Source organism: Miscanthus floridulus, chromosome 7 (genome assembly GCF_019320115.1).
Source record: "Miscanthus floridulus cultivar M001 chromosome 7, ASM1932011v1, whole genome shotgun sequence".
Lineage (NCBI taxonomy): Eukaryota > Viridiplantae > Streptophyta > Magnoliopsida > Poales > Poaceae > Miscanthus > Miscanthus floridulus.
The window spans coordinates 57,390,695-57,405,861 of NC_089586.1; the positions used below are offsets into that span (position 1 = coordinate 57,390,695).

At 44.3% G+C, this 15,167-nt stretch overlaps 1 protein-coding gene across 1 annotated transcript; it reads left to right on the forward strand.

Moving 5' to 3' along the window:
- Nucleotides 1–13,753: 13,753 nt before the first annotated feature.
- LOC136465555 (NAC domain-containing protein 105-like) lies at nucleotides 13,754–15,159 on the forward strand. Its single transcript, XM_066464239.1, has 2 exons — nucleotides 13,754–14,166; nucleotides 14,226–15,159. Exons 1-2 carry the CDS (start codon nucleotides 13,754–13,756, stop codon nucleotides 15,157–15,159), a joined length of 1,347 nt encoding a protein of 448 aa, XP_066320336.1.
- Nucleotides 15,160–15,167: the final 8 nt, after the last annotated feature.

A 15,167-nucleotide genomic window follows, 5' to 3' on the forward strand; every position in this document is an offset into this window, starting at 1 on the left:
ATGTCTTCAAATACCAGCCGATGTCTTTCGCCTCGAACACATCTCCATCCACAACTGTTCATTTGCTCTTCTCCGCCTACCGAAACCCTGTAGCAGTTTTTTCTTCTCCCTTTCATAGATCCAATCATTCTTCCATGGCCGACGAAGATAACCGAGGTAAGCGCGCGGCGGAGGAAATCCTAGAGGAGAGTATGCCAATGAACCAGCATCTCCGACGCATGAGGTGAGATCAACATTTCTTGTTCATGATGATGAATAGTTCTAACTCGCCTGTAGGTTTATTGTGAATGACAACCTTCGTCCTCTCTCAAGGGCCGGTGGGCCTTCTGATGTTGTTTCTTCTGTGCTTGCCTCATTGTTGGATTCCTCCGATTCATATAATGGCGACGACGCTCGATGCTTTCCCCAAGAGTGGAGGGTGGCCCAGAACTTCTACTCCGAGGCAACCCGAGAGAACGGGCAGCTCGAGATTCATCTCGGGGCTTCTCAGGCCGCTCTTCATGCGGCCGAAGAGGAGGCCAACGCTATTCGAGCATGGCTGGTTGAGTCCGACGCTGCGGTGACAGGTAAGACGGGCTTCAGGGATATCTTTATTCTGATTTCAACAGTCTTTATCTTGATAGTTCCCCCATTTCTATGATCATCAGCCTTAACGATGCAGTTGGAGTCTCTCCAACTTGCAGAAAATGTGGCTGTGGATGTCGTCAATGCCCGTGGCTCCCTCATCGATGCTCGCCTCCACGACGTTCTGGCCCACGTTCAGGAGATCGCCCTCCACGGCGTTCGTCATGGCGTGGCAGTGGCGCTGACTGCGGTGTGAGTTCAGACTGGGCACGAGCTCCATGCCATGGAAACTGGTTTCCCAATGGGCGATGGCCCTGAAGAACATGAAGATTTGCTCGAAGAGTTCATCATTGCAGCGGAGGCCATAGTGGACATAACTTCCGCCCAAGATGTGGTGAACGAGGTCTTCGATTAGTTTGTATTTAGGATAAATCAATGAATGAAGACTCCTGTTCTTTTATGATTGTGTTTCAATACAATGCCTTCATGTATGACTGTGAATGTTTCTTGCTCTTTTTGTTTTTTGCTCTATAGGTGATACATATCGTATCGGCTATTACTGTCTTTGAAGATTTTTATTTTTTTGAACTCGAGGTGATACCCTTCTGGTACCGGCTATTAGAGCCGAGAACGAATCAGCTATCAGATGTTGATCAGACGCCAAGATAATGTCCCGTAGAACTTTCAATACCAAAGGTCAGACGAGTAATTAACCCAGGTCAAGCGTCCTATTAAGCGAACCAGAACTTCTCTTAAGAAATCCATTAACTCTGAATCGCACTTACACTTTAACTCAGCATTCACATATGTCGGCCTAAAACCCATCTCCAAGACTTAATACTCATTTTTCCTTTGATCCAATGGCCGACGTGAAGCTATGACTTTTCCACTAAAACAAACTCTCAGAACCAATCGCCTGCATCGGCTGTTGGCTTTTATTGCTGATTTTAATAAAGCCTCCTTCCCATGTCTTGCTAGAGAAACATTCGAAATCTCCTTGTTCCCAAAAGACTGGATCGGCTGTTGCGATGCTTATGGACTCATCAGCGCGAACCACCTCAACATCATCTCCATGCCATTGAATCAAACACTGATGCATGGTCGATGACACACAACAGTTTGCATGAATCTAGTCACGACCGAGGAGTAAACTGTATGATCCTTTTCCATCGATGACAAAGAACGTGGTGAGCAGAGTTTTACTCCCGATTGTCAGTTCGACGTTCATTGCCCCCCGGGTCTTAGATGTATTACCTCCGAAGTCTCTAAGCATCATGTCAGTCTCAAGCAAATCTCCTGGTCCCTTGCCAAGCTTATGGAAAGTGGTGTATGGCATAAGATTGACAGAAGCACCTCCGTCCACCAACATCTTGTTCATTGGCTTCCCATCAACAAAACCTTTCATATATAAAGCCTTTAAGTGCCGATGCATGACTGGCTTATCAAATATTGCTTGCTACACAACCATTAACTTGGCAACCATCTCTTCATACTCTGACTCGTCGAAGTCTTGATAAACTTCCTGATCTGCCGGAGCTCTGAATTCGGGTGGTAACAGAAAAGCCATTTGGATATTAGCCGATGGTTGCCGCTTATCAGCTATCTGCTTGGTACGCCATACTTGAGTTTTACCCGGTGCCTGAGCCTGTTCCATCTCTCTATTCCTTAGGTGCTGCACCCTCCTCTTTTGGCTTCTCGTCAAATCTCCTGGGCACCACTGGCTTTCCTACCATGTGTATCTTCTTTCAGTGCCTTCCTCTTCATGAGTCAGCCAAGTCCTATCCAATGACTCTTTTTCCCAACCGATCATGAACACTTTCATTTTTTAAGCGCCGATCCATGTTGTTATGATGATATGCATCTTGAGCATGGATAGACCGGCGGTTGGTTCGAGATTGCCTATACTCCCGATATTGATTGCTACATTCTAGACAGTCGTGTCTGGTAGGCAACTTCAAACCTTCATTCTAGCAATGCCTAAAGAAGGGACAATTCCAATGTAATTCAGCTTGTTCCCTTTCATACCTCTCTTCTTCTAATTGATGCTGGTATGCTTGATCTTTTAACCAACGTTGATAATCCTTTTCCTTCTACCGCTGCCATTTATTCAACAGAATCGAGATGTGACCCAGTGGCTTTGACGTCTCTGCTTTCGATGTCTTCCTCTGCTCGTATCGGCTCTTTTGTTCAGCACGACATCTTCTAATCTCTCTGTACCCATCAGCCGATATTTGCATTTTGGGATCGACTGTCCTAGCTTCTCTCGATTTGGTCGATGTTAGGACCTTGGTTTTTCCTTTGAACAGCCCTAGCATCAACCATGTTCTGATCTCCTAGGAAAGGATTATCATCGACTTTCATCTTCCGAGGTGTATCAAATTTAAGCCTCCCTTGCTGAATAGCTCTCTGTATATGCTGCCTGAAGATTCTGCATTCATTAGTGGAATGAGAAGTAGCGTTATGGAATTTGCAGAACTTCTTGTTCTTTAACTAATCAGGGGGCAACATGACATGACCATCGGACAACTTGATCTGCCCCTTCTCAAGCAAGAAATTGAAGAGCTTATCCAATTTGGTAACATCAAAGTCATAACTCTCCTTAACTCCTCTTCTCCAAGGATTTGGCACCATCACTGTCTTCTTGCCCCAATTCCATTCAGCTGCAGCAACATCTTCTTCTTCATCTTCATAGCCATCATCGACTGAATATGGATCGTAAGCTTTGGCTACTGAGGTACTCTTCTGGAATCGGGTATCTCTGCGTATGCTCTGGAATTGGCTATTAAGTGCTGCCACTCGTTGAGCCAATTGACCCAAGTTATCAAATTCCTATCCCAGCAGGTTCTCTTTCCACATCGGTAGCATTCCTTGGACGGCTAAAGCAGCTAGTTGATCATCGGCCAAGCTCAACAAGAAACACAGATTCTTAGTCTTTCGGAATCTTTGAAGAAATTCAGTGCCCGATTCATTAGTCCTCTATCTCATGGTTGTCAAATCGGTTATTTTCTTCTCTCTAGTCATAGTGTAAAAATATGTATAAAACTTCTTCTCCAGGTCAGCCTAACTGGCAATGGAGTTGACTGGTAGTGACAAGAACCAAGTGAAGGCTAGCCTTGACAGGGACAAGGAGAAGAAACAAACTCGATAGGCATCCTCAACTGATGCTTCGCCCAATTGTGTAAGATACCGACTGACATGTTCTATTGTGCTTGTACCGTCTTGACTAGTGAACTTGACGAACTCTGGGAGCCTATAATTTGTAGGAAGTGCGACCAAATCATACCATTCTAGATATGGGTGTTTGTATGAAAAAGTCATTCCTTTTGGCTTCAGACTGAACTGATTCTTCATCATCTCGGTCACCTTGAGCAGCAACTCGTCAGCTTGCGGATTTGGATTTCTCGATACTTGCTGACCCATCTGTGGATTGAAATCCCACGTGCCTTGATATCCTAGATTTGGTATTATGTGGAGGGTGTTATAATCCGTGCCATAGTGATAGCCTTGTGGAATCTCAATCTATTGGGTCCTTTGCTAGCTTGCTGCTTGAAGTCTTTGATTATAGACATAAGGATCTATATATCTATGGATCCTTTGAATTGATGGTGCTATCTTCTGAGCTGATGACGATATGTGGCCTAATATGCCAAAATTGATCATCAAGTTTTGACTTTGCCTCACCGGCTGCTGCACATGCTGCACTGACGGTCTAGGATTATACTGTATCTGATTTGTAGCAGTACCTAGAGTTTATTCAGATGAACCTTGAAGTGTCTGGATGCCACCATTACCAGTTGGTGCTACTTCTTGATGACTGGTACTGCCTTGATTATTCCCTTGGGTCAATGGATCTGGAATATTATAACAAGTCGATCCAACTTGACCAACTAGAATTCCATGAATCGCCTCTTTCATGGCGTTGTGAAACGTGTCAACGAAAGCTTCATTGCGGCTTGATATGGCATCACGAACAGACTTGTCTATGGCTTCTGTAAAGAAATGCCTGTCTTTAGCTTCGACCATATCTGTCTGCCTATGTAGTAGAACTCTTGGTAGTGAAAATTTCTGAATAATTGTGCTGTCACGTGTTTTGGTGTAGGACAACAAACACTTCTTCTGAAATTCTTCCATAGCTTTGTTGATGGTATCCTTATCTTCATTAGGCAGGTCTTCATAATGTACCATAAGGATGCTGTCGTTGTTGTGAACTGCCATGACGATTGTGGGGTCCCACCGAGCGTGCCAGAAACGTGTGTCGACACAGAATTTCGTCCCGTGTCGAGGACACACGCAGCAAGCCAGAAGGGTCCGCTCGATGGAGCAGATCTGCCTAGCTTTAGCGCAGGGGTAGTCGATCCTACGCAATCCTCCTGAGGCATGCCAGTCAATTTGACCCTATAATTGACAAGGAGAGAAAGTTCATCAGTAATTAAGGGCAGAACTTGTCGGTGTTACCAGATAGTCCTGAATGTACAGCTGTGAGAGCCGATATGAAAGAAAATCGGCTAAATAGTCAATTCTAGTATATTAATGAGAATAAGTCAGTTAGAGCTCAGGGGGTCGTGTGAAGAGAATCGGTTATCATTCAGGATAAACATCATTTAAACGAATATTAATCAATGGCAATAAGATATCAACAGTGATAGGTTTGTACTGAGCCAATGATTATTAGTAACCGAACTCCTCTTTGTATAAAGAAATAATTCAACATCACTTAACCATTTAATAAAGATAAATCTAATGAACATGTTAGATCTCATGTATCGCCATGACCAGTGGGGCATGAGGCAGAATCATGCAGGCCGTAGAAACAACAATAGACTCGACGACCCTAACTCATTACTAATATCAGTGGGGCATGAGGCAGAATTATGCAGGCCGTAATACAATAACAAGATCATGGGGCTAACACATCTTTCAACTTATCTCTACTTCAACTACCTCGTGATGTGAACTATTCGTGAAAGCATTCGATATAGGCTAAACAGCCGATTTAGGCATAGTGCACCGTTAAGGTCATGCTTCCTTAGGAACGGATCTACCAATCAATGATCCCCACTCCATGGTGCCAATAGTGGGGTGAAAGGCAAAATCCCATAGGCCATGATGATGGGCCATGGAATGGTTTTCATTAACTCATAGATCTACTCAAGATCGAACGTGCCTTAACTGCACGCTATGCACGATTAAGATTGACGCAAAACAGTCGATAAAAATATAACTCATCATTTAAGATGTAGATTAGATCGGTTTTAGATTAGCAAACGATGAGTTAAACAAGATATAAGGCCAATCCAGATCAATCTCAATTGGGCAGAGTGATATTATTGTAATTAGATAAACAATGAAAGCAATAAGCAATATCGGTAACTTAATGAATCTACCAAAGACTGCCATACTAAGGTAGAGCCGATAACTTGACCTTGATCTAATTCAAGCAGTGGGGTGTGAGGCAGAATCACATAGGCCATACTTGAATTAGGCAAGAGTCGATAACTAGCTTATACCAGAGCCGCAGTGGGGGTCGACCGAATCGATGCAGCCATACGAACAGAGGTATAAACCATGACGGTACTTACAACAAGTAGTGGAGGTCGACCAGATCGATGCAGCCATACTTGTCGAAGAACTCGCCGAGATCTACTCTACTCCTACTCCTAAGAGGTGGCCGGAGCCGAAAAAAGTAATTGACTTGTATTTGATTGATTGGTTGTCTCTTATAATAGCCGGGGTTTGGTATTTATACCTGGAGCCTAAAACGAACCTTACTCGAGTACGACTCAATACAATCTTTGGTATAATGAAAACATTCCTAATTTAAAATAACTTGGACTCTAATCTTTCCCTTTTTGAGAGTCCATCACATTCTGTCCTGGCGCTGATTGTAGCCTTTGTCCTTATCTGCTGGCACTATCTAAAGAAAGCCGATTATAATTCTTGCATCCGAATTGGCTAGTTCCGATCTGCATGTAATTGATTCCTTGACGACATGATCTTGAGAGCTTGAGTCACCGCGACCTTCTTTCCAAATTTTGGTGTAAACAAATCCTTTTACAAAGATATGAATTGAAATTCATTTGAATCCATGTTGCTTGCCCAAGCATATTTACCATGTGTAAATGGATTTGGACAAGTTTCATGAACCCCCATTGGTAGCATTTGCTCCCCCTACATATGTGCTAAGAGTTTGGATTGAAGCTTGCACATATGCATTAATTGGAGTTGTGGGAGAGTAATATCTATCAAATGAAGCTAAGTATAAAAGATGGATCTTTGAAGAGTGATACCAATCGAAGTGCACCAAATATACCATCCTTAGCACCATTACTAGTAAGATACCACTTGGAATTACTTGCAAAACACAAACACTAGATACCTCATGAGATCAACATTATAAGCAAGGCTCTAGCACCACTTGTGAAAGCAAAGCAAGTAAACAAGGAATATCTAACTATCACCTATGTATGCTAGTTTTTCATTTCATCATCCAAGCCTACAACTAGCATACACCACACAAGCATGGAATTTTAATTAAAAACTTGTGCCACGCAAGCAAACATATGAAATGCACATTCAAATGCATCAATCAAGTTTATGAGCTTGCTCCCCCTACTTGTGTGCTCAAATTTTAATTGATCCCCATACTTTCATATTTCTCCCCCTTTGTCATCAATGACCACAAAGGTTCAATTTTAGATAGATTAAGATTATCAATGTCAATCTATGGGATGAGGATCATTGTAACATCCTAGGTGTTAGCCTTGCATAACTTGACTTGCATAGCATAAGCATGATCATCAAGCATTCATATATAAGCATTTACACTTGAAACATATGCAACATTTCTTATTATTTCATGTTTCCATGTGTATAGGCATATGATCATGAGTGTAAACATGTACTTGGTGGATGTGAGTCACAAAAACATGTAGCAACACATAGGTTAGCAAATAGGACATTGTTCATGAAGGTCACCTTTCATGACCAAACACTTAAGATTTCATGTGTTAACCTAGATAGCACTATGAGTAACTAATACATGAAATGATTGTATGACCTTGCAATTAGCTTAAACATGTTTAGAGTATCATTATGAACAACTTTGATATTCATGGTTAGGGGTAAATAGGTCATTAGGCCCTAGTTTGAATGTAGACCATCAATTGAATGTGACATGTTTGACCAAGTTTTAACTATGTTAGAGACCTTGCATGGAGGTGGTCACTAAAGCAAAGTTGTAGTATTTGATATAGTGAACAACTTTTATTTTTGGGTCATTGACTGGTTTAGCTCCTAACATGCTTGAAATTAGCTCACAAGAATCAGCAAAACCAACATTTCAACACTTAACATTATTTTTCTAAGTCTAGATGATGAACAGCCTGACAAGATGACCTTCAGGGTGATATAACTTGGTTTTGGTTGCGAATTAGAGCATGATTCCTTAACAACAAATGGAGCTGGTACATAGATCTACAAAAGTCATTTGGGTCATTTGCACTAAAGAGCTACGGTTTAGCAGTTAATCCGTTGTCAAAACACGCTATCAGGCCACCGTCGGGTGACTGAATGAACTGAACGACGACGTTCAGTGGCCGACACCGTCAAGGCTTGCGCGCCGCGTGGAGCCAGCGGCCGGCTGTGCGTCACCGGCGCCCTGCCCAGCGTGGCCAAGGCGGGCCAGCGCGCGCCTTAACACCGCCAGCACCCGCCCGCACTCAGCAGCGCATGCCTTTCGCCTCGCCTCGGCCTCCTTCCTCGCCCGCAGCAGCAGCCGCCTCCGCACCAAGCGCCGCCGTAGCCATCTCCGGTGCCAACTCACCCTCGCCGCTTCTCCACCACCACAGCTGCACCACCAGCACCCCCATGACTCGCCGCGTCCACCAGTGTCCGTTGACCAAGCTCGGTAAGCTCCAGCACTATGCACAAGCTCGCCGGAGCCCCGCCGCCAAGTCCGTCGTCGTGGCCACGCCATTCTCGTCCACCACTGGCCGTGAAATCTTGTGCGCTAGGTTCCCCGTAGTTCATTGATGCTCGTCCGAGCTTTAGGTTGAGCTGCTGTGGCCTCCATCGGCGTAGCGCCGCCGTCCCATTCCTCCAAGCCACCATGGCCGCCGCCGTCGTCGCTAGCGCCGACGAGAGGCCCAGATAAGTGGTGCAATCGATGCGTTAGGTAGTAAGGGTCGTCGCGTGTTGATGTCACTACCGGCGAACTCGCCGTCGTCGATCTCTGGCTGCGTGAGCGTCGCGTAGCGCCGCCGCTTTGCTTTCGGGTCATAGACGTGTGGGGTCCCCTAACCAGCGGGTCCCACCGGTCAGTGGCAGTTAGAGAGTACGATAGTTCATTTGATTCAGGATTTCATGCTGTTTTGCAATATTTATATCTCTAGTTGTATAGCTTCAAAAATTGTGAAATAAATTTGGTAGTGTTCCTGAGGAGGGGTAGTATTTAGGAAAAATATAGTCTTGACACTTACAGTAGAAATTTTGGTAGATTTAAATGGAAATTCAAAATGTATTTTTGAATGCATGCAAACTTGTTTATTTTATATCTAGAGTTCCTGTGCTTCAAAAATTATGAAATTTTTGTGGTAAGCTATTCTTGACATGTATGAGCTCTGGTAAAAATTTGAAGATTAGTGCATGTATAGATTTGTAGTTATAGATTTTTTCTTTGATAAATAGGTAATCCTTGTATGAATTTTTATAAATTATTTATGAATCTATTATTCATGAAATTTGTTGGAGGTTATCCTAGTACCATATGGATGATGAGAAAAATAGGAAATCTGTTGCTTGACACTTTTCACTAGGGTTTTCTATTTTTGCTTTTAGGGACCCTTCTGCCTTATCATTTTTGCATAGAATGTTTTACTTGGTAAAATGGCATGAAACTTTTACAGTAGTCTTTTGGTAGCATTAGAAAGGCACTGTAAATTTTGGGGAATTTACGATGCATATTTAGTATATGTTTATTATTTAACCTAAGTACATAAATAAAATGATAAATGCTTTTAAATAAATAGTTTTGGCTTTACCATTAAGTGTTCTTGAATGTTTTTGGTATGCTTGAACTGTTGGTAGGCTTTGTGTTGTAAAAATTTGAATACTTATATAAAGTAGAAGTATTGTTGCTTTATAATTCGAATTGAGCAGGTTTTCATACAGATTCTGTAGTTTGATAAGTTGCATGGTAAAAATGATGTTTGCTGTAAAAATGGTTAATAACAAAGTTGTAGATAACTTCATCATGTCTTGTGTTAAAATTTCAGGACCATAGGTCAAATGGTTTAGGAGTTACAGCTGTTTAAACTTCGTATTTCCGAATTGCTTGCTCTCTGGAATTTCTGGACAGCACTGCATTGATTATCTGTTTTTGTTATGATAAAGTTTGAACTAGCTTTAGTTGATTAAGCAACATTGGAATGAAATTCAACATTTAATGAACATGTGTCACATGAGTATCCAAAGTATGGGTTATTAGTAGTGGTGTCTGCCTGTCATGAAGTCCTAGTGATCAAGGGTGATCATGATGACTCTTACGCGTATCTCACATTAGGGATTAGAGTTGAGATTGCCCGAGGGAGATCGATGAACTTGAGCAATAAGAGATATAAATGTGTGATCTAAATTAGGAAGCTCATTGGATGGATCAAAGGGTAAACTAGGGTTGTACTAGGAGGTATCTAAACATATGCTAGGGTGGTTGGGTTCAGGGGTTAAGGGTTTACAAAAATAAATATTCATAAATATTTTTAGACGGTCCGACGTGCTCCTAGAATGTCTGCGAGTACATTCCTAATGGGGGTGTTTTCTAGGTTGGGAGCTCGATGTTCCCGCGGATGGTCTAGGGTTCCTTTGGACGTCGCGCGAACATTGGATAGTTCAGGGGAATCATATAAGCGTGTACTTGAGCTATATTGGCTCTAGGTGATCTCACGGATGGTCTGGCATTCTCCCGAACGGTCCGTGAGGACATTAACAGAACCTAGGTGGTTTATTTGTTCTTGGTGTTCTTGAGTTTGGGGCTAGAGTTTGTGGGTGAGGTGATGAGGACATCACTCCTTCGGTACACCCGTTGATCCTCCAACCACTAGCAAGGTCCAACGACCCAAGCTCGAATGTGACAATTAAATTTAGAGGTGAGCTCATTCTTAAGCGATTATTTTTATAGTTTGAGAATAGATTGCTATGTAACGATGTTATCTGGCTTAGGAACATTGGAGAAGGTCATGAAGTACATGGAGAGAGGTGTGGAGGCAGAGAATACTAGCAAGAACCTCCAAGTCAAGCCAGAGGCCTAGTCCAACTTGAGTTCGAGTCAATCTTGGTCTTCAGGACCAGCCTACAATAGAAAAGGCACCTATGACGCATATGGACCTCATTTTCGATGATCCATATATGCATGAAAAGATAATTTCATAAGCTAACCAATGAATTTGATTTGATGTCCAAATTCAACTAGAGTCAATGGGAATCATCAAAATCTACCAGGGTGCTGCGTCACTTTCTTTTGGTCCGTTGGATCGTGTGTCGTCTTCTAGCCTGTTAGGGGGCACGTCCATGGGATGTGGACAACCCTTCGACCATATATTGAGTCATCATCATGTACACATGTTAGGGTTTGAGTTTGTTTTAGATTAATCTGTCTTCCAATGGTCGTCGTCATCGGTTGTGAAACCCCAACTTCAACCGCTTAATCATTCATCTACAATTGTCACTTCAATTGAGTTGCATGCTTTTGAGTTCTTGCTTGTGTTCTTTATTTCATAGGCAGGGAATATCCTTCTTGCCGAGGTCAAGCGGATTTGTGACATGGTTGATACCCAGATCGAGGAATCGTAGTGCTAAGGTTCCAGGGTTTGGGTCTTTTGATCTGAAGCCGGATTAGTGTGTCATGCTCTGCCAAAACCATAGTTATATTCACATGATAGAAGATCGAGAACCCCGTCACTATCAAGTGGTAATCAGAGTTTTAGGTATACCGTCATGTTCACATCTTACCCTAGTTTGAGTGTTTTCGCCTCATCCCATAGTCCACTACCATACTCATTTTTCCTGTCCTACAGCCATCCACACCATAGCCTTTGCATAATTCAATCTCAGAGCCCATCGTGTTCAGTTTGTATCCTAGGTCAAAGTTTTGTTGCTAATTAGATTATGTTTGAGTCTAGTTCGTGTGTTTTCCCCTATTGTTTCCATCAAACCCTAGCCGTTGCCAATTTTCCACACTTTCTTCCTGTTTCATCCTCTAATTCAAAGTCCATTAGTAAAGCAAGCAAACTTTCGCATACGAACTTTGATTCCTCCTACAATTTTTGGGTTTAGGGACCCAAAACTTATCAAGTTCGGTTTCCACCCATGGATGCCCAATGGAGACTCAAATAAATTATTTTGAATAAAATCTCATGCATTTTATTATAATTAAATTGTTTTGGTAAGTAATTAAGTTTGTTCTAAGTTGAGTCATGAAATTATGTGTTATTTGTTGCCTCTTTTTTTATACATGTGAATATTTAGTATATATCGTGCATGTGTTTCCAAAAATACCTTATTGCTTTTATTGTATCGTCAATTGGTAGTGAGTTTTAGGTTTCGAGAAACTAATCAGGTTTCGAGGATGCACCGGGTTTGGAGGCGGGGCGGATTTTCACCTAAATCAATGTTCGGGGCGATTTCGGATTATGAGTTTGGGTTTTAGGTTCAGGTGCATGGAGACTCCACCCAACCCGAATCCTCGTTGCCATCCCTAGCAAAAACAATATATGCACTACATTCTGTCATTTTTGCTGATGTGGCATGACACATCACCATGCCAACGTGGAAGAGAGGCGGTCTTGGACCAAGCCATAAAAAATACCATTTTGTCCTTGTTCCCACATCTCTTGCTTCTTTCTTCCACCTCCATGGGCACCAATGGCAAACGCATCGCTCAATCTCGCCTCTGCGTTGTCTGTGCTCCCCCGCGGGCACTATGCCTGACCATGGCCCCTCTCCGACAAAGCTAGCAGCAACCCCTATGGCTGGAGCTCGCTATGGCCTTGGTTATTTGCACGGCTGTTGGTGCCGCTGTCGTCACACGTCACCAACACATCGTCTACCATCTCCAGCCGCAATGCGGGCACATACAGGTGTGGTCGAACACCATGGTGCCCCCCGTGCACCCTCCCTTGTCACCGTTGATCCCATCCCCGACCGAATTGACTGCTCTTCCATGTTCGGGTGCTCTGATTTTGAAAAAAAAAGACTCAAGGATTAGAATAGGGTCAAAGAGAGGGGGCTAGTATGTGAGAAATCCAGGGGCCCAAATGCATCCGAACATGGACCATGGGTTGGTATGTGAGAAATCCAGGGGCCCAAATGCTACCGAATAGTGCACTAGACCGTGGGTTGGTATGTGAGAAATCTAGGGGCCCAAATGCAAAGTCCTTGTCTCTTATGGTTTTCTCTTTTTCCTCTGTTTTATTTTAGCTGAAACTTGTAAAAATCATTAAAAATTACAGAAAATTTGTAAAATGGCAAAACAAAATTTTGTTAATCTTCCAATACCCATATGTATACACGAAAAGTATAAAACAACATGTTTTAACACATTTGGTTGTATAGAGATTGATATATGTTATTCCTTGATAAATTAGTTTATGGAGTTTATGTTAGTCTTAAATCTTGAATTTTTTATAGTAGTCTAACATACTGCAAAAAAATCAAGATTTATGGCTAATAGAAACTCCCTATAAAGATTTATCAAGCAATAACACATATTTAATTGTACAGAAAACACAGAATATTAAACATGTGATTATTCACTTCTAATATGTAGACCTACTAATGTGGAGACTAACAAAACTTGGTTTTCCATTTCATGAATTTTCTATGCTTTTATATGTTTTTTGGCAAGTTTCAGCCGGTTAAACAAAAATTTAAAAAAACATATATACTCCAGGACCGACAAAGATCCACGGAGTCGCTGCTGCTACGGTAGAATGGGCTGAGGGTAAAATTGACTTTTCGCGTGCTTTTCTCATTTTCCGTTCTGTGAGCGGAGCGGGGAAGGCACTCCGCGCTGAAATCTCAGTTGCGTGGACGATATAAATATCAGGTATGCAAGTGAATACACCCGTGTCCCTTTCCTAGATCCCAATCCACGCTGAAGCCTCTAGCCGTCGGAGAAGCAAATCCCTTCCCATCCATGGCGGCGGCGACGGAGCAGATCCCATCCCCACCCACCTACAGGTTCCGGCCTACGAAGCGCGAGCTGGTCAAGTTCTACCTCCTCCCGCGCGCCCGTGGCCAGGATCCATACCCCGGCGTCATCTTCGAGGACGACGCGGCGGGGAGCACGTTGCCCTGGGACCTCTTCGAGCGCCACGGCGTGGGGAGCGAGGACGAGGCCTATTTCATCGTGCGCGCCAGCGAAGCCAAGAAACCCGGCGCCTGCCAGGACCGCGGCTGCGACGGCGGCGTCGGGATTTGGAAGATGCAGAGCAGCCTCGAGAAGTGCCTGCGCGTCCGAGGCAAGAGGATCAGGGTCCACGTCAGCAATCTCAACCTGCACATGGGCAAAGGCAAGGACAGCGGCAGCGTCGGGTGGGTGATGCACGAGTACACCATCGCCGCGCCGCCCTGCCCGTCGCCCGTCAAAATCTGCACATTGCCTTCAGCGGCCACGGGCGGAAGCGCATGCGCATGCCGGATGGGCAAGAAGTCTGCCAGAGTAGTGGTCACGCGCGCGTCGGCGCCACCGCGTCAGCTCTTCCTTGTTCTGGGGCAATGCTCGATCACTGCTCCTCGGGCGTGGCGTATGCTTCTGGAGACGAAGAATCCTCACACCTCGTTCTGACCGACGACGACAACTTCCGGCAGAGCCCACTTCTTGATAGCAGCGACTTGCAGTGCTTCCCGTCCGCAGCGTCAGAGCAGTACCCAGAGTTCCCTCTTCTTGATAGCAGCGACTTGCAGTGCTTCCCGTCTGCAGCGTCAGAGCAGTACCCAGAGTTCCCTCTTCTTGATAGCAGGATTAGCAGCGACTTGCAGTGCTTCCCGTCCGCAGGGTCAGAGCAGTACCCAGAGTTCCCTCTTCTTGATAGCTGCGACTTGCAGTGCTTTCCGTCCGCAGCGTCACAGCAGTACCGAGAGTTGGAGGCGCAGGTGACCATGCCGGTGGTGCGGCAGCTATCTGCAGGAGAACTGGAGTTCTGGAGCTCGATAGGGGTTGATGTGGAGAGCAATAACAGTTTTGACCAGGAGCAGTCCACAGAGGTCCAGAGCTGGGTGGCGCCCAACACTGACGCCATGGCAACAGAGGTCCAGAGCAGCTTGGTGGTGCCCAGCATCGGCGCCATGGCAACAGGGGTCCAGAACAGCTATGTGGTGCCCAGCATCGGCGCCATGGCAACAGGGGTCCAGAGCAGCTGGGTGGTACCCAACACGGGCGCCATGGCAACAGGGGTCCAGAGCAGCTGGGTGGTACCCAACACGGGCGCCATGGCAGGAGACCTTGATGACTTCTGCAGGTCTTTACTGGCTAAAGTGCCGGACTTTGGCAACATGGCCACCAGAACGCTGGGCGGTGGCTGCTCATTGATCTGTAAGTAGAAGATTAC

Excerpts from the sequence above, each read along its gene's own strand:
- LOC136465555 (XM_066464239.1), top strand. The coding sequence starts at position 13,754 with ATGGCGGCGGCGACGGAGCAGATCCCATCCCCACCCACCTACAGGTTC. Across the intron at positions 14,167-14,225 it reads GTCGGGTGGGTGATGCACGA|CGGCCACGGGCGGAAGCGCA; the intron begins GTACACCATCGC and ends CATTGCCTTCAG.